This window comes from Periplaneta americana, chromosome 4 (assembly GCF_040183065.1).
Source record: "Periplaneta americana isolate PAMFEO1 chromosome 4, P.americana_PAMFEO1_priV1, whole genome shotgun sequence".
NCBI classification, from domain to species: domain Eukaryota; kingdom Metazoa; phylum Arthropoda; class Insecta; order Blattodea; family Blattidae; genus Periplaneta; species Periplaneta americana.
The window spans coordinates 27,496,972-27,517,435 of NC_091120.1; the positions used below are offsets into that span (position 1 = coordinate 27,496,972).

The window sequence follows — 20,464 nt, forward strand, 5'->3', positions numbered from 1 at the left end:
GACGATTAGGAAGGAGGAGGTGAATAGTATTTTGTGTCACACTTTAAGATTGATACATGTGCAGACCAATGGAGTTTTGTAAGTTGTTCCCCTATAGCTGGACTCACTATTGAACTGTGAAATTCGTACTAATGACATTAATATAATTGAATGATATTGGGTAGCAAGGCAGTGGGTAGTTTCGCTGCCAAATAGCTGAGCATTGGAAACCAACCAAACAAATACTTTTTCAATATTGCTGTGTTTTAGCCAAATCTCACAATTTATGTTTTGTAGTACGATCATATTTCCTTTATAATGAGAGAATAACTGGAAGCACCTTCAGCTTGGTGTATTTCCAGATGTCCACTGCCTTGACTCTATGGATATTACATGCACTTCCCATCCAAGCAATCCTTGGTTTATTTCCTGACTTGAGCAATAGAAGAGATTTATCTTATGTTCACGGGACTGGGTGTTTGTCTTTTGACCTGAGCCGTCTTGTGTTGCTTCAATTGTGTGCCTGTCCAGTGGTGGTCATATTATACAGGGTGAATCAAACCTTTGGGATCGATACTTTTGCCATCTCTCGGCACTATGATACTATCTGGCAAGCAGCTCGCAGATATTATTCTTTCTGTTTCTCATTTCTACAGTCTGACAAGTGATTTTCGTGTAACTAGTGAATTATTTAAGGGGAGAGGATGGTATTTTTTGGTGAAAAATGAGTAAATTAAAAAAAAAAATTGTTCTTTAAAATACTCTGTGATATGTGTGGAATGCATAGCATAACATTTTGTGGGTATTTGTGCCTTTATCGCATGTTGAGTCGCCATTTTTAAACTTCCTGCGTTATGGATTTTTAAATCACTCGCCAACTTTTATTGTTGTTTCCGGTAAATTAAATTTTCAAAAAAATTTTTTTTTCTTTAAAATACTCTTTGATATGTGTGGAATGCATTGCATAACACTTTGTGGGTATTCGTGCCCTTACCTGATGTTGAGACGTCATTTTTAAACTTCCTGCGCTACGGATTTTTAAATCACACACCCACTTTTATCGGTTTCCAGCAACTTCAATTTTTTTTTGCTACATTGCCAGACAAAAATTGATATAATTTCTGAACTATTAAAGATACATGCATGAAATTTAGAACACACATTCTTTAGACTATTAGGAAACTTTTCTCTGTAACAGAATTTTGTTAATTGCTTTCATTTTAAAAATAAGTCCGTTTGTTTGCAAGAAAGGAAATCAGAAAATTGTTATTAAATTTTAATTGTTTATTTTACAAACGTAGGGACTAATATCAAAATTCTGTTATAGACAGTTTGTAGAACATGCTTTTCCAAATACATTGCAAAAACACGTTTGATTCTATCTTTAAAAACGGTTTAGATATATCGGTTTTAGTACAATCCTGCATTGCGTATATTTTTTTTCAAATTTGGGCCCCAAATAATTTTTTTTCAAAATATTTATATTTGGTTAAATTGCTACGTACAAAAAATTAATATTTTACATCAACTAGGAAGAAAGTTTTAAAAAATGCCATCCTCTCCCCTTAAGAAAATGGATAGAATCTTTCCTGAATTTCAGAGAAGCTGTTCAAAATGTGTCTCCATTACATTCTATACATGAAGTCGAGAAATTGTCACACAGCAATGATTTTTTTTATTATTATTGATAACAGAGCCTGTTTCTCACCACTTACAAAGCTTGCATAAACACAACTTGTATGGCTTCTTCAGTAAATACGTTTCAACGAGGAAAATTCATTGCTGTACTGTGTATCTAACTATGATTAAAAGTATGTTCAGAAAACTGACCATGTTAATAATGTCAAAAGAAGTGCTTATACAAATTTTGGCCACTCGAACACAATTACAAGGCTCATAAAAAATAAGTTTGTCAGGGACTGTTAACAGAAAAAATCACAATTTCATCAGAAAAATTTATTGGAACAGACACAGCAATTGTTGAGCTATTTTTAAACATATTTCCCTCCGGAAGTGAGACATTTGTCATATCATGGGGTCGACAGAGATGTGCAGACATCTGTCAAACGCTGGTTCTGATCCCAGGTGGCTGACTTCTACGACAAAAGGATACAAAAATTGATCCCATGGTACGACAAATGTCTCAATTCCAATGGGGGATATGTTGACAAATAGCGCAACAATTGCTGTATCTGTTTCAATAAATTAATCTTTCCATGCAATTGTGCTTTTTTTTTTGTAAACGGCCCCAAGGAAAATCACTTTCTGGACGGCCTCGTAATTGTGATCAAGTGATCAAAATTTGAAAAAGCACTTTTTTTGACATTATTTTCATAGTGGGAGAAAAAGAATTAACTTTTTTATCTGCCCCCATCAGAGTGTTTGCTTGTGAGATTAATAATGTAAAGTGGCAGCAGAATTGTGTTGCTGGCAATGTGTAACAACTGATGAGGAACACCCACGGATTGTGTTCTGGACAAGGTGCCAGTAGTGTAAATCTAGGTTACTGTAAAATATAGCAGACCACATTTTGCTCTGTATCCCTTCAACTTTTAAAGCTTTCTACGAGGGGGATCCAGGAAATAACGACCGTTTTGTTGTAATAATTAAAAAAAAAATATTTATTTGAAAAAATAAAGTCTGTTACAGAACTGAAGCTTCCTTTACTTCTCTACATAATCACCACCTACATTTAAACATTTGTCGTATCTGTTCACTAGCTTTAGAATTCCCGTGTTATACTCCTCTGCCGCCAATTCATTAAGCCAGGTGTTCACTGTCTTCTTCAACTCTTCATCACTTCCAAAACGCATACCACCCAGAAAGTCTTTCAGCTTAGTGAAAAGGTGAAAATCGCTAGGAGCAAGATCTGGACTATAGGGCGGATGATCAAAGATTTCCCAACCGAATTGATCCAGCAATTCTCGAGTTGAAGCAGCAGTGTGCGGGCGGGCGTTGTCGTGAAGAAGCACAACTCCTCTCGAAAGCATTCCTCGCCTCTTATTTTGGATGGCTCGCCATAGTTTTCGTAAAGTCTCACAATAACGATTTGCATTGATCGTAGTACCTTTTGGCATGAAATCCAGCAAAAGAACACCTTTGCGATCCCAAAAGACAGTAGCCATGACTTTTTGTGTTGAGAGAGTCTGTTTGAATTTTCTCGGTTTCTTGGGTGATGAGGGATGATGCCACTGACGTGATTGGCGCTTGGTCTCTGGGGTGTTGTGAGACACCCAGGTCTCATCACCAGTCACAATTTGATCAAGAAAGGCGTCTCCATCTGTGTGATATCGCATCAAGAATGTCAATGCTGAGGCCATTCTCTGAGTTTTGTGTTGGTCACTCAGTTGCCGTGGAACCCATCGTGCACAGATTTTGTGGTAGCCAAGATGTTGCGACACAATTTCACCAAGCAAAGAACGAGAAATGTCAGGAAAGGCAATATGCAATTCGTCGAGTGATGTGCGCCTGTCTTGCAAGATTCTGTCGTTCACTTTAGTCTTCAGGTCTTCTGTGATGAGTGATGGGCGTCCGGGTCGAGTTTCATCGTGGACATTTGTTCGCCCATTGTTGAACATTTCGCACCATTTTCTCACATTTCTTTCATTCATTACAGTATCACCATACACTTCTTTCGATTGCCGGTAAATTTCTGCAGGTTTCAAATGTCGGGCATTCAAAAATCGAATCATACTCCTCACCTCACAATCGGCGGGATTATCAATCACGGTGTTCATTTTGAAGTAACACAAAATGCACAATGGCGACTTGTTGCAACCAGTACTCACAACATTATGAGAACACATGTTAAGGAAGCCAGTTGACCTTCAAACAAGGAAGGGGAGTCAGCTGCACGGCGGGTATGCGCGAACGGTCGTTATTTCCTGGATCCCCCTCGTATTTAAAAAAATTTTAAGACAGATTAGTAAAGTTTAGATGTTGATAAAGTGTCGTAAAATAACCTACTAAAAAAAAATAAAAAAAAGTGAGAAAAGTTTTGCTCTGTATCCCTTCAGCTTTTAAAGGCTTTGAAATTTTTAAGACAGATTAGAAAAACTCAGATGAATATCCTCTGTAAATTTTAATATTCTATTGAATATATACAAATTTTAGTAAAATGTCTTTTTAAAAAATCTTGCAAAAAAGGTTTGAGTGCTAGTTTTTCTAATAAACTTGTGAAAGTATGACTTTTTCTTTGCACAGCCTACAGGCAATTACAATCATTTTCTGTTATTCTGGAAATGGGAGAGGATTTTTTTTTTTCTAATTTGAAACATTATCTTCACATTTACACAGATGGTTCCAAGATGGATAATAATTCTGGCAATAAAATGGGCGCAGGAATGTATAGTAAACTTCTCTCTTCCTACAATCAAACATAACCTATTTTGATGGTGAACTTGAAGCAGTTAATCTTGCATTGAAATAAATTTTCTTCTTCTTATCACGTATTAAGCCTGATGACCTGTTACGGTCTCATTCCATCATTTCAGCAGACTGCCCAAAGATCTTGTTCCTAAATGGTGGTAATTTAGTGCTTGGCGTGATATCCTTGTTCTAGGTATCCTGAGTGATGTAACCTGTTCAATTCTAAACTCTCTCTGTTTTCCTGGACTTTCCTAATGGCATACTCTACTTCTTCTTCTTCTTCTTCTTCTTCTTCTTCTTCTTCTTCTTCTTCTATGGTACAACAGCCTTCTTAGGCCAAGACCGCCTCAATGATTCTCCTCCATCTGTTTCTGTCCCGCGCTTCATTTTTCCAGCGGCTTACTCCGATTGACTTCAAATCTTTTTCAACATCGTCGAGCCATCTTGTTGCTCGTCATCCCACTTTTCTTACTGTGTAGAATGGGTCGGTAAGAGTGACTTTTTTACCTGGGCTATCATCATCCATCCTATATAGATGGCCTAGCCATCTCAATCTGTTGGCCTTGATCACTTTAATTATATTCGCATCATTATACAAATTGTATAATTCAGTGTTATATCTGATATGCCAGGTACCCTCTTCATTTACTGGGCCATAAACTTTTCTTAACACTTTCTTTTCGAATACCATTAACCTTTCTATATTTTCCTTACTCAAGGTCCAACTCTCTGATCCATATAATAGGACTGGTCTAATCAATGTTTTATACAGGGTGTTTCAAAAATAGAGGGCATAATTTCAGGTATGTATTCCCCATATGTAGGCAATACAAAAAGTTCATTACAACATATGTCCTAAAATGTTTGGTTTCCGAGTTTTGGCCTTCAAAACAGTGATATTCACCGGAAAGGTTTTCTTTCTGCAGTTAGTTGCCTTTACAGCAGATGTTCAAAATGTCCATCTCCTGCTTGAATACAGGCCTCATATCGATGTCTCATGGCCCTGCGAACACAATCCCAAATTCCAGGAGTATTGCGTATTTCCTCACAATCTGCCACAATTCGATTCCGAAGGGATTCCATGTCAGGCACTGGAGACGAATACACCAATGATTTTAAATAGCCCCACAAATAGAAATCGATAGGATTCAAATCAGGTGAGCGTGGAGGCCAAGCAATTGGCCACCTCTACCTATCCGTTGATCAGGGTACTTCTCCTGGTACGAACGATGAGCCAGCGCAGCATTGCTGTCCGCCTTACCGTACATGAAGTGCACTTCTGCCACCTGATTTGAGTACATGTCGCACAGTATGACGCCAAACACAACACTCAATGTATCCTTCGTCTCGGAATTAACTGTGAGAGTGTCCTCTGTTTATATCTTCTGTCACGACACCTACCTGCGGGAAGAAAAACGTTCCGGTGAATATCACTGTTTTGAAGGCCATAACTCGGAAACCAAGCATTTCCGGACACATGTTGTAATGAACTTTTTGTATTGTCTACATATGGGGAATACATATCTGAAATTATGCCCTCTATTTTTGAAACACCCTGTATAGCCTACATTTTGTTTTTATGCTAAGAAAGCGGGACTGGAGTTGCTTCTTTAATCCATAATAACATGGCATACTCTACAGCAAAGTTAAAAAGTAAAGATGATAGTGCATCTCCTTGCTTTAGCCCACAGTGAATTGGAAAAGCATCAAACAGAAACTGACCTGTATGGACTCTGCTGTATGTTTCACTGAGTTCACATTTTAATTAATCGAACTAGTTTCTTGGGAATACCAAATTCATTAAGAATATTGTATAAAACTTCTCTCTTAACCGAGTCATATGCCTTTTTGAAATCTATGAATAACTCGTGTACTATACCCTTATGCTACTTATGAATTTATGTTTTTAATATTTTAATATTTAATAATGTTAATATCCACTTACATATATTGTAATAAAATAGTTACTTAATATGTTCATATTATTGATACGCATTTTCACACACACTCACCATTATTATGTAATAGATATTGCTTCTACAAAATCTGATGATGCAAAAAATGGCGAAGACTTATCATTAATAAATACTTATATTAATAAATGCTTTCATTTTATTGATATATTTTAACAAAAAATAAGCTTTAGACTGAAAAAGAAATTATATATGTTTATGAGCGTTAGAAACCAATCAACCAACCTTAATTATATTAATTTTTCATGTTTCCAACATAATCATTTCTTATACTGTACCCACACTAACACTGGAAAATGATCCTAAGAAAAAAATCTCTAATAAATTTGCATTTCTAAGAGATATAAAACATAATGTTAAATAAATCGTTAATATTTTTTTACTTGAGATTGTACACTTGATCTCAAACATACGAAAAAAATTTCCTAACCTTTTAATAGTATAATAAAGATTGGGGAACGGATTATTATACACTGAAAGGTAGAAATGATGTTTCAGATACGTTAATTGATTGTTTATAGATATTTAACAGTTGCCAAAACAGATAAAAGTTCAGTCTGGTATAAATAACTGTGGCGATTCAAGGCTGCTTGACGTTCGAGAGTTGACCACTCCCAATGTCTGGATTCACTCATAAGCAATCAGCGATGTAGGCAATACTATCGTGTGGGTTTTCGGTTTGCGAGTGCTGTTAGTCTTGCTTTCTCGATCGTTGTTCAATTCTAGTAGGTAGTACCTACATACTTTAGATCATTGATATATCTGGAACCGCAATTTTATGATTTTGGAAACTAAAATAATGTAATTGTGTTAATGAGTAAATAATATACCACATTATTATATTATCATTATTATTATTATTATTATTATTATTATTAATATTATTTTATATTTAACCAATTTATTCCAGACCTGAATTATAAACTATGAAAAATAACTCCAACTTTTTTAGTTCAGTACTTTTGATGGACTTTGTGCTTATCATGTCTCATTGCAATACGTTTATTTAAAAATAAATTTGTGTTTAAATCTGCGTTTCTTTTATTTTTTTCTTTTAAGAAATGTGTGTAATTTTTTAAATATTATAATTTAATTAACAGTAATTGAAGAAAAAGTCTAAAAACCCATTGGATCAATTTCAGACCACTCATTCTTGTAATTTACCTTATGTGCAAAATAAAATGCTGGAATATATTTTTGGAGAAAAGAAGTTCACCACTATCACACATATAATAAAAAAATAAATAAATAAGAGATGCAATTCTTCGTTGTGAAGATTGCAAGTTCTCTCAAATAACTTTCGCAGTTACCTGGTCTTCTTGCTCTCTGTGATGTGTAACTTTGTAATTCATCCTTTCCTATGTTGCAAGCAAGTTGAAACTTATTATGTTTATTTTATTTTATTTTATTTTATTTTTCACTGTATTATTATTTTTTTCTTATTGCAAAGTTCAGACCTCCTTCACTGATGCAACCACGTTCAGAAAAATGGGCTTTTAACTTTAATAATTATTTTATCTTCCTAGCTTTTGTAAGACAACATTCAACATTGTATCTTCTTCTTCTTCTTCTTCTTCTTCTTCTTCTTCTTTTTCTTCTTCTTCTTCTTCTTCTTCTTCTTCTTCTTATTATTATTATTATTATTATTATTATTATTAACTCCATACAGTTTTTTCTTCTTGATGTGCAAACTGAAAAGGGCAGGTATAGGCCTACATGTGTTTGGATTCGAATTAAATTCATTGCCGTATTATGACAATACAACATACTGTTCTTAATAAATAGGCCTATTTGTACCTGGAGTATCAGTTTCAGACAAGCATTGTTACTTTCTGCACATGACACTATTTATATTAGTTGGAAAAAAATCTGTAGATAGAAGGAAACGTACTCATAAAATATATTGCATTAGTTTTGCAGAAATGTTTTTAATTTCTCTAATGTAATGCATCGGGTGACATGGAGAAAAGTATGTTTTCCTCCTTACTATTGAATTTTCCTTGTTTTGAATTAAGATTGTTGCATAGCTATTAAATTGAATGTTTTCAATCGTATTTCTTGTGAATATAAAGCTTTCTATTGTTGTATGTCGTAATTAATAAGTGTTAAAAGACTATATATTTATACACATTAAAAATAATTTTACCCCAACCGTTAATAGAAGCCTCAATTGGAATTTTTATGTCTAAAACTCTCTCGCCCTTGACCAGGATTAAACCCACGTACCCTGGGTCCAGAGGCGAGCACAGTATCTACTAAACTACATTTACGAACTTACTACATGTAAAGGAGCCCTCCATTCATGAACAAAATAAATAAAGGCAAAATTACATGTCTAGGTCTTCCATTACTCTGTTCCCAACTTTCGGTAACAGTATCACAGTGATAACGATTTGGGAGAAGACTGATTTTGACTTTGATTCATAATTTCACTGGTCAGCACTGTCTATGTGATGATCCTGGCAATGTGCCAGGGGTGCACATGCAAAAAGTGGATCTCAGTTAAACAGAAACCTGTTGAATTGGACCAGTGATTTATTTGTGAAGTATTTGTCATTAAAAAGTAACTAACTACATTATTTTTCTGTGTTTGTAGCTAAAAAATATAAAATTTAAGTTAAGAATTTATTGTAGTTATGAAAATATTCTGGGAAATTGAGCAATAGTACCTAATTAGACCTGCCTATTGTAACAGTAATAGTCTTCTGGTTTATAGCATTTGATAACGTTTTCCAGTTCCGATTCTTCATTTATCAGTTCATTTTACTGGCTGTCTCCCAATCCCTTTTCTGCTATTGATTCTTCAGTGTCATCTCTTCAACTCCTGGGCCTGCTACTTTCCCTTTACCCAGGATGTACCCTCTAACAGCTTCCTTATTAAGTTCAGTTGTAAATTTACTTAATAATGTAGGGCCTACATGTTACAAATTTAAATTATCACAATTTTTTTAACTAATGGCTGATATTGACTGTTCGTCATTTACCCATATTAGGGTCTACTATGTTACAAATTCAAATTATTACAATGTTTTTAACTAATGTCGGATATTGACTTCGTCATTTACCCTATTAGGGCGTACTATGTTACAAATTCGAATTATCACAATTTTTTTTAACTAATGGCGGATATTGACTGTTCGTCATTTACCCTATTAGACGTACTATGTTACAAATTCAAATTATCACAATTTTTTTAACTAATGGCAGATATTGACTGTTCATCCTTTACCCTACTAGGGTCTACTATGTTACAAATTCAAATTATTACAATTTTTTTACTAATGCCGGGTATTGACTTTTCGTCATTTACCCTATTAGGGTCTACTATGTTACCAATTCAAATTATTACAATTTTTGTAACTAATGGTGGGTATTCACTGTTCATCATTTACCCTACTAGGGTCTACTATGTTACAAATTCAAATTATTACAATTTTTTTAACTAATGGCAGGTGTTGACTATTCGTCATTTACTCATATGAAGCCAGTTGTGTAGACCAATTTACCGACATAGTCGTTGCCCAGGGTGCGCCATAAGAGGCTGGTCAGTGATGGAGATGTGTTGGGATGCCAGGGGAATCAGAGCTTTCGTAGAAAACCCCTTTGTTTCCTGGATCACGGGCTTGTCCAACACAAGTTATAATCGAGAGTACACCGGAGATCGAACTCGGATCCACAGGATTATAATTCCAATGCTATAGCCACTAGACCACCATGGTAGGCTTAGATTGTGAATATAATGTACCGGTACATAAAGTTGACAAATTTACAGAATATCATGCAGTGATAAGAGGTCATAATTAATGGTTACAAATAAAAAAAATATACTTAAATTAATAAATTTGTTTATGGTCTTCATAATAGAACGTGATGATGATCTTCATAATAGAACGTGATGATAAAACCAAATTTTTAAATTTATATTTAACTTTGATTCTCATCAATTGATACCAAGTGTCCCCTCAAATGAGAAACATGCAGAAAGTGTGTAGATTATTTAGGCATAGTAAACATTATTAGGCGAGAAAAATTCGCTCCTTGCCGGGGATCGAACCCGGGTCCTTGATTCTATGTACCAAGTGCTCTAACCACTGAACTATGCCGAAGTTCAATCCACAGCACCGGATCGAATCCCTCCCCTCTAGTGTTTTTCCCTTTGTGACCTAACTCCAAGTTCGACATATATGTTGACATACAGTATATTAAGTCAACTGCCATACAAGGAGCACACTCAATTGAGTGACTTGGTGACCGGGATTCCACAGTAATATGCACTGTTGGGCGAAGAATCTGCGTAAAGATTTTCCTCTAATAATCATTGTTACCATAACAGATATATTCTGTAGGACCAAAAATTAATATTTACGTGTATAGTAAACATTGTCTGTGGTGCATCTTATAATGATGATGACGATGATGATGATCAATCAATCTTCTTAATGTATCCAGCTGTTTGCTGACAACATAAAGTCCACTGTAGTCTATTCAGTTGTTGTTTTTCACGAGAAATGAGGGGTATTTTGATCGGTGTTCATTATAAATGCCTGTTGCTAGTAGCCAGAGTTGGGGTTGTAGTCAATATATACTGCAGGGCTGTGTCTTCTGCAACTGGTATTGATGAGTTTCAGAAACAAAAAAGTAAACTAAAAGAACTCCAAAAGGAAATAACATTTCAATGGATACCTAGTATACCTGGAAACGAGAAAGTCGATAATATTGCAAAAACAGGCAACATATTTGCAACCAAGACCTCTTCAAGTGATATCTCTATCCAGTGCTTTTGCTTCAGTAAAGTCTCATTTTACAAACCTATGGATCAACAATTGGCTCTCTTCTGACAAAGGCAAAATTTTACAGTCTGCACAAAAAAAGCCAAATGACCTGAAAATGTACAAATCTTGCCCAGGCATGTTCAAACATTTTTAACAAGAGCCAGAACAGGTCACATTGTCACTCAATTGTACCTACACCGATTTCACATTTCTGATAATCCTACTTGTCTGTGGTGTAATAATCATGGTGAAGATCTGGAACACATTCTTCTATACTGCCCATCCATAAACCACGATGATGATGACGATGATGATGATGATGACTGGAGAATTGGTGAAATTCCGATAGAGGAAACAGGAATAATCCTCAAGAACTTCCCCTAACATCATTTTTACCTACCACAAATTCCATTTGACTCACTGGGATTTGAAGTGGGTCTTTCGCATGAAAGCCTGTACAGTGCACTGATTGAGTCAAACATAAATAAATAGTCTGCATTCACAAAACTACTGGTACAAAGTGACTGTTCTTACCAGCTTGCTCACTTAAGGGGAGCAGGTACTGCCTATCTCGACAATGTTAAAATCACAGAATTCAGGTACGCATAGCTCAGAAACTACTTGAGATAGAAAAACAATTTTTACAACACTTATCAATCTTAAAGTCCTCTATTTTTAAAACAAAATGTATTATTGTATCTTTATAATTGTGGTCTCAAAAAAATAACTTGCTTACAAATGGCTTTTAAGCAACCCGAAGGTTCATTGCCACCCTCACATAAGCCCGCCATCGGTCCCTATCCTGTGCAAGATTAATCCAGTCTCTATCATCATATCCCACCTCCCTCAAATCCATTTTAATATTATCCTCCCATCTACGTCTCGGCCTCCCCAAAGGTCTTTTTCCCTCCGGTCTCCCAACTAACACTCTATATGCATTTCTGGATTCGCCCATACGTGCTACATGCCCTGCCCATCTCAAACGTCTGGATTTAATGTTCCTAATTATGTCAGGTGAAGAATACAATGCGTGCAGTTCTGCGTTGTGTAACTTTCTCAATTCTCCTGTAACTTCATCCCGCTTAGCCCCAAATATTTTCCTAAGCACCTTATTCTCAAAAACCCTTAACCTATGTTCCTCTCTCAGAGTGAGAGTCCAAGTTTCACAACCATACAGAACAACCGGTAATATAACTGTTTTATAAATTCTAACTTTCAGATTTTTTGACAGCAGACTAGATGATAAAAGCTTTTCAACCGAATAATAACACGCATTTCCAATATTTATTCTGCGTTTAATTTCCTCCCGAGTGTCATTTATATTTGTTACTGTTGCTCCAAGATATTTGAATTTTTTCACCCCTTCGAAGGATAAATCTCCAATTTTTATATTTCCATTTCGTACAATATTCTGGTCACGAGACATAATCATATACTTTGTCTTTTCGGGATTTACTTCCAAACCGATCGCTTTACTTGCTTCCAGTAAAATTCCCGTGATTTCCCTAATCGTTTGTGGATTTTCTCCTAACATATTCACGTCATCCGCATAGACAAGAAGCTGATGTAGCCCGTTCAATTCCAAACTCTGCCTGTTATCCTGAACTTTCCTAATGGCATATTCTAAAGCGAAGTTAAAAAGTAAAGGTGATAGTGTATCTCCCTGCTTTAGCCCGCAGTGAATTGGAAAAGCATCAGATAGAAACTGGCCTATACGGACTCTGCTGTATGTTTCACTGAGACACATTTTAATTAATCCAACTAGTTTCTTGGGAATACCAAATTCAGTAAGAATATCATATAATACTTCCCTCTTAACCGAGTCATATGCCTTTTTGAAAAATAACATGTGATTAAAATTTAAAAAAAAATTAGGTCACAATAAAAAAAATTTTATCAGTTATAGGAATTGAATGTACTTAATGAAATTATTCTAATACATAGATAAAGGTTATAAATATAACATGTAAAAATTTCAAATCTCTATGTTCAATGGTTTCAGAGCTATGCGTACCTGAACTCTGTGATTTTAACATTGTCGAGATAGGCAGTACCTGCTCCCCTTAAAACAAAAACTCAGGTATAGAGTTCTTTTCTTTTGAAGATTTGTATTTCCTCTAAAAATGTAAGGAGAGAATCACAGCATCACTGCCATACTAACCGTGCAGCTCACACTAACAATAAGCCTTCATGTAACAAAATTTTTTCTCTAGGAAGAATTAATTAGGTTGAATTTTTCAAGAGTAAAAGAGAGTAATAACCACTGCATCGAATGATTGCAGACCTTCGACCCAAGGGACGTGGTAGGCCTCAGAGGATCCTGTTGGGGTCATGGCCAGAGGACCACATCCGGGGGGTGATCAGGGCTGTGGTATTCCGTGACACGCAGCACATCAAGGAAGAGCCACACCTTGGCTATGCCCGCCTGCAGGTAATGATACTATATCACTTAACTCTGTGAATCTGTGATTGTCTCTGAAATTACTTATGCCTTGTTTTCTATTAGAGGAACAGTTTTCACATGTAAGTGTCTATGCATTCAAAGAACATTGCTTGTCTGACCCAATTCCTTCATCATACTAATTGTTACTTCTGTTGCTGTCATATTGTTTAAAATACAATGGTAGATCTTACTGCTTGTGAACATGTACATACAAACCAGTTTTCTGAACATTTTCATTTTGAGTACATATTTATTTTATTTCTCTTCTTCATCTCCTCTTTCAATGTTGATTGAATAAGATTTATATAATCTAACTGTTGCATATATACATTTATGCTCGACCATGCCGAAATGTAGTAATTATACAGTAGCGTGCAAATTAATCCGAACAACGTAATTACTTATGCATAAACACTCAAACGGGATAAAAAAAAAGGATCTAAGACATACCTCAGTAATCTATGTGGCCTCCCTTGTTCCTAATAACAGCTCTGAGACGATTTGGCATGGATTCCACTAATTTCCCACAAATATTCTTCATTTCTTCATCGCGAAACCATACACCAGTGAGGGCAGAAATCATCTTCTCCTTTGTAGAACAATCCATATTTTGCATTCTTCTTTTGCAAATTGACCATAAGTTCTCAATGGGGTTGATGTCGGGTGAGTTGCCTAGCTAGGGGAGTACCTGAATATTCTTCTTGTTGAAGAATTCTGTAGTTTTTCGAGACGTATGGCATGGTGCCAGGTCTTGTTGGAACACACCTCTGCCATCCGGAAATGATTTTTGCAGCTGGGGTACGATTCTGGTTTCCAATAAGTGAATATATTTGTCAGAATTCATCATTCCCTTGATAGGTATTAATGCTCCAGGCCCTTCATGTGTAAAACAACCCCAAAACATTACTTTAGGGGTGTATTTGGGTGCTTGTTGGAGATGAGCTGCTGTTACTTTTTCGGATCCTTTCCGTACGTAAGAAACACGGTGGCCGTGGACCTCGAAATGAGACTCATCGGAAAAAAGTACATTCTTCCAGTCATTCACTGTCCAGTGTTGATGTAATTTTGCCCACATTAAGCGTTTTTTGCACATAACAGGGGTTAGCATTTGCTTCTTAATAGGCTTATGAGCCCTTCGTCCAGCTTCCAAAAGCCTACGCTGCACTGTTGTGACGTGAATATTCGCCCCAGTGGTAGCCATTAACTCGCGGGTTAAGTCGACAGCAGTTAGTCTAGGATTTAATTTACTTTTCCTGACAATTAAACGATCATCTGCAGGTGAAGTCTTCCTTTTCCGGCCACAGTTTCCTTTTTTCTGAGGTGTGATGGATCCAGTCTCCCTGTATCGTTTTATGATCGAATTAACAGTAGCCAAACCGATGTGACATTCTGCAGCAATTTGCCTCTGTGTCATAGAAGAATGCTCTGCTAATGTTATAATTTTAGACCGTTTTCGTGGAGTTGTATCCATTTGTGAAGACGACAGAATGTACACAGGATTGCAGCATTAAGTCTTCAACACAACTGAAGTGCTTATAAGTACAAAACGACAGGCAAAATGTCACATATTATAAAAAAAATAATGACAGACCTTCAACAATGGAATTACATGTACTACAGATGTCAATTACAGCGGTATGAGCAGCTGTGAGGCCAACAATGACAGAAAATGTAAAAATATGTCGTGTTCGGATTAATTTGCACGCTACTGTACACCTGGTAGTAGCCCTTTAATGCATCTCATTAAAGTACACCTATTCATTATAATTCAGTTGTTCAGCCAATGAGAAATCACCATTGTACCATTATGAAACCGCAAGTATTGATTATTCTCGAATATGCAATCGAAAGACAATTATCGAAAAGTCACGGAGGCTGGAAATCCAATACTGTCGCAGAAGGTTATGTTCTGTTACTGTAATAATTAGCGTTAATTGTAAATAATATTCAAATAAATTCAATTTGTCATCTCGTTTTTCAATTCTAAATCAATTTCCAGGTTATATCAAGACTAATCTTCATGTTATTTTCTAGATTATATCAAGGTCAATCACATTCGAGCCTCAGAAAAAAATCAATACTTTCGCGTCTGCGCACATCTCACAATTCAGGTCAGTTTCGCTCCTCACTTACATAACCATAACATGAATACTTATGAATAATTTCAAGTTAGAAATATAATCGAGCATAAAAAGTCGTATGAAACTTAACTATAATGGTAATTAATATACTCGTATGAAAATTATGAAACTCGCGCTCGTTTCATAAACAAACATACTCACATCTTAATTACTACCATAATGTACTATAATGGCATTGCTAAATAAAGTATAAAATTACGTTATTATTCTAAACATTTTGGCCATTTTCAAGGGTATATGTACGTGAACGACCACAAATATTATCAGAAAGTGCAGGCTCTAACGTTCTAAAATTTTATAAGAAAATGAACTCACAATTGGACAAAAATTATAAGGTACCACAACATGACTTATTAGAACTTAAATATCTGATAAAAGTATAAAAAAGGTTACTAATAATATTTTTCAAACCAGTTTTATCAAAGTATAAAAAAATTCTGCAGTTACATCGTTTGGTAACCATAACATTGTCTCTCTGACATCTTTAATATTTTTCCTGCATGTAATAAACACTTATTTCTGAAAAGTAGACTACTCTCAGACATGTAGAGTTGTTTATTTTAATACAATTATTTTTTATTTGTCCTATATAAAATATATTAAAATTTACATAATATTTTATGACCTAATTTTTCTATTTTCAAAGAAATGGGAATTATTCTAGTCTACCTTTTGCATAAATGCATGTTAAATCAGTGTACAAAATTTCAGAATTCTATTTCTAATGGTTGTAGAGATATGAAATAATGTGCGAAAATTTTCACTTTTGGAAAATTTAATTTAAAGTCAAAAGTGAATTCTAAAAAATATTAGTAACCTTTTTTTACTTTTATCAGATATTTAAGTCCTAATAAGTCTTGTTGTGGTACCTTGTAATTTTTGTCCAATTGTGAGTTCAATTCCCTAAAAATTTTAGAAATTTAGAGCCTGCACTTTCAGATAATATTTGTGGTTGTTCACATACATATACCCTTAAATGTCTTCTCTTGATAATGATAGCGTGAACAAAAATAACTGGCACAGTAGATTAAAATTGTTAATTTTGTGGAATACAATTTAAGTAAATTTTTCGTAAGATGATAGATATTAAATAGAAAACCCACTGCAAATGTTTATGGATTTGATGCATTGCAGGAAAAATTCATTTTGATTCAGTATTTTATCATTTCTCCCAGTTTATACGCGACAATTATTCATTCATGTAGGATTTGAAATATTTCTAAATAAGCTTTAATTTAATATGCAGGCATTGACCTCTGTGAAAATTTTTTAGTGTTTGACCTTAACCTTGAACATTGATATTTATGCAAGAAATATTTGCATTGGGGATTTATCTAAACTTTATCTGATAATATGCCTCGATCATTTAAACTGATTCACTGTTAACTTTATTGTTGGTTCTTCTTCTTTTTCTTCGTCATCATCATCATCATTATATTTGAGTAGCAAATATTTAAACCTTGCTTTCTTCTTCAGATCAGAACTTTCAGAAGATAATAAGAAAATTCTCGTGGTGCAATTGTGATAGAACCATAATTGTGTTGTTGTTGTAATCTTCTTGGCAAACTGAAACCTCTGATCACATTTATCATATTATCCAGTCCCATGTTATAAAATGACAACATATAAAAGAGAACAGTCACTAGGATCTCCACTGTCGAATATGAAGTTTTGGTAACAACTGCTAGATGGAAAAATAGTTGCAAGCTTCAAGGAGCAATATGTATTTATTACTCCATATCAGCTCTATGAATTCCTTTTTCACTTTATTGCACGGAAAAGATATAATTTGAGTGCACCAACATTATATTTCCTTACCAAAATTACATAAAGAAAATGATCACATTACGCTATAATTTATTGTACGGTTGGCAACGCTGCTGCCATTTTGCATATTTAAATGCATATATGAACATCGTTTCTTGTTTTGCCAGATTTATTATCTAATTTCAAATTTGTTTTTGATAAAAACAAGAATAATTTCCAAGAAATATAAAAATTATGTGAGAAATGAAACCAATAATAGTTCATTACTGTTGAGGACGTAACATTGACAATGAATATTTGGGTCGTTTTCCACTTTAACATGAGGCTAGTTGTTGTATATAGTAGCCATGTAAGTGTAATGTTTCAGGAGTCTGGGCAAAAATACGCCTCACCTACATGTCATACTTTTCGTCGAAGATCCTGGGTTCACCAATTGCTTTTCTACAACTCCTCTATAACCAATAAATTTCTTCGGTTGAATTCTGAAACACTCTGTATAGGGTTTTCCTAAAGTAAGAGATAATTTTAATTGCTCATATTTCCTTCATTTTCTATTCTGGCACTGGCTTATTATACTGAAATGGGATTTTTTTTGCATCACCACGCATTGCCATAACTTCATTGTACTGGGTAGATGTTGTAGTCATCCTCCATTTTGTTCTTTTACAAGTAATAGACTCTCTAAAATACTTGTACTTTGTACAGCAGCTCTGAGTTTGTGTTCTGGAATACCTGCCACAATGTGTGCAATGGAGTCCTACAACTCATCAGTTGTCATAAGTGTGCTCAAGAACTCACTTTCCTTCAGATATCCCTACAACCAATAATCTGCTGGGTTAAGGTCTGGCGATCTTGCAGGTCAAGTTACAGGAAAGTGCCTACTGGTGACACGACCACCAAAATAATCAGAAAGAAACTCGTTGTCATGGTGATGCAAAAAATCCCATTTCTTGTATAATAAGCCAGTGCCTAGATTTTTTAAGATTGTGTAGAGAGTGAAGAAAATGTGAGCAATTAATAATTCCAGAAGAATTTTATGGCAAATACTTACCAGTATACCTCACTCAGATTCCAAACCCAGTTTCTCTGCAGACTTGTTCACTTAGAGCAAGGTAATACATAATGTTGGTGGTTGGTTGCTAATGCTCAGCATATTGGAGTTCTTCCATTTGCTTTCTTGCTTTTCAATATCGTAATGACAGATCTATAGCTGTTTAATTTTATATTTCCTGAGATGTGTCATATTCATTACAGTTTTATTTTCTTTACAGAATAAACAATTAGGAGTAGGAATAAAATTTGAATTGGTCAGTGGAATAAGCACCGAAGTCCAGAGAAGTAAATTTTTCAGGAGACAAAAAAAAAAAAACATCATATCTCCTAAATCATTAGACCAAAACTAACAAAAATTTGCACAGTTGTAGGTCATAGTGCACCACTCTGACTGATAATGAACACTCATGTGTGAGTTTAATAGTATGGGTAATAAATAGAACGATAAGTGGTGGACTTCGGTCCTTATTACTTTGTTTTGCTATGCAAGTGTAAGAGACAAGCACAGTAATCTGAAATAGTGAATTTTATTTATTGAATAAGTTGTATTTTCAGAATACACACATCACTTGAGCTAAGTGTACAGAAAAAAACAGGATATGACACCAATATGATTAATAATAATACTTATAATAAAGAAACTATTTCAATGTAGTGAGAAACTGCCTTCTGTCCTTAGTCACTGCCATCATTCTGAGTTCTGCTACCTTCTTAACACTTAACACTCTGGAAGTACTGTTGTGCATTCTCTAATAGATATTTCAGGAGTTTAGATACATCACTTTTAATGGTTAACTGCCCGTGATTCAGCTGTGGTACATTGAGGTTGGGATACACGTTACCGTACTCTTAAAGAGATGGAAGCTGCTTATTGCTATTCCGCTCATTAATTTACTGACTACCTGGTATTTCTGCAAATGATGGTACTGGAAAATCTTGTATTTTGATACCTGAAACACGTCACCATTTTGAGATGCGCTTTTCTTGAAAAACTGTGTGAAATATCCATCAAAGTCTTTGAAATCAGTGTGTGTCATTTCAACAACTTGGAAGTGACGTTTAACAAGTTCAATCCATTCACTTCGAATCTCCACTTTTTCCACTTGCAGCGCCTCTATGAGACACTCTCCGAATCATACTTGTAGCTCAGCCAATACAATTATGTCCGAAGTCCCGGACATCGGACCTTGTTCCAAGGATTGAAATTTTTAAGTCACTGTAATATGTTAATGGGCATGGATATCGGTCATTTTAATAGTGCATAATGCCTTTAAGAGTAAAATTGCACTCAAAAACCATTTTTGGCAAAACTTGGACTTCGGCTCTTATTTCACTGACCGCTTCATTTATTTTATATAGATGAGCAGCCAAATAAGCTGAGCTACCACGGCATGTACTAGCGTCTCTTTATTGGCAATGAGAGATATGGTCGGTGGGAACTCTTAAGGCCCATTCACAATGAAAATTAAACATAAACATAACGTAAGCATAAAACCTTGTGTCCATGTTATTTAATGAAAGCATTCACAGTGAATTACATAAGCATAAACATAATCTTAATCATAAGACGTTAACATGAAAGTTTGCAAACTCCAAACTTTCATGCTTATGTTTATGCGATTTGGAAACAGTACACAAGCGGAAATCGTGTTTTCACTTTTTGTTTAACATCTCATGGGCTTTGCCTACAGGCAATATTTTGATCTATTGGCCGTGATGATAGCTAGGCGCGCAACATGGAATCATATGACGAAAAGTTGATTATTTTACACCTCCGTTTCTTTGATTTCAAGTATTGAAAACATATACTGATGCCATTGTAGTTATTAGAAACATAAATTGAATAGCTACATCGTCAGTCATTGTGCAGTTCTCCATTTTTATGTAATAGATTCTGTAGTTTTGTTGATTCGGTATGTTTGTTTCCACACACGTGTTATGTTTACGTTATGTTTAATTTTCATTGTG

At 35.0% G+C, this 20,464-nt stretch overlaps 1 protein-coding gene across 1 annotated transcript in view; it reads left to right on the plus strand.

Annotated features, from left to right (window-relative positions):
• LOC138698782 (protein bric-a-brac 1-like) overlaps positions 1 to 20,464 on the plus strand; it is a 131,762-nt gene that overhangs the window by 96,702 nt on the left and 14,596 nt on the right. The window contains exon 5 of the mRNA XM_069825006.1: positions 13,375 to 13,523. Within this exon, the coding sequence (XP_069681107.1) occupies positions 13,375 to 13,523 (149 nt within the window). The remainder of the gene's footprint in view (positions 1 to 13,374; positions 13,524 to 20,464) is intronic.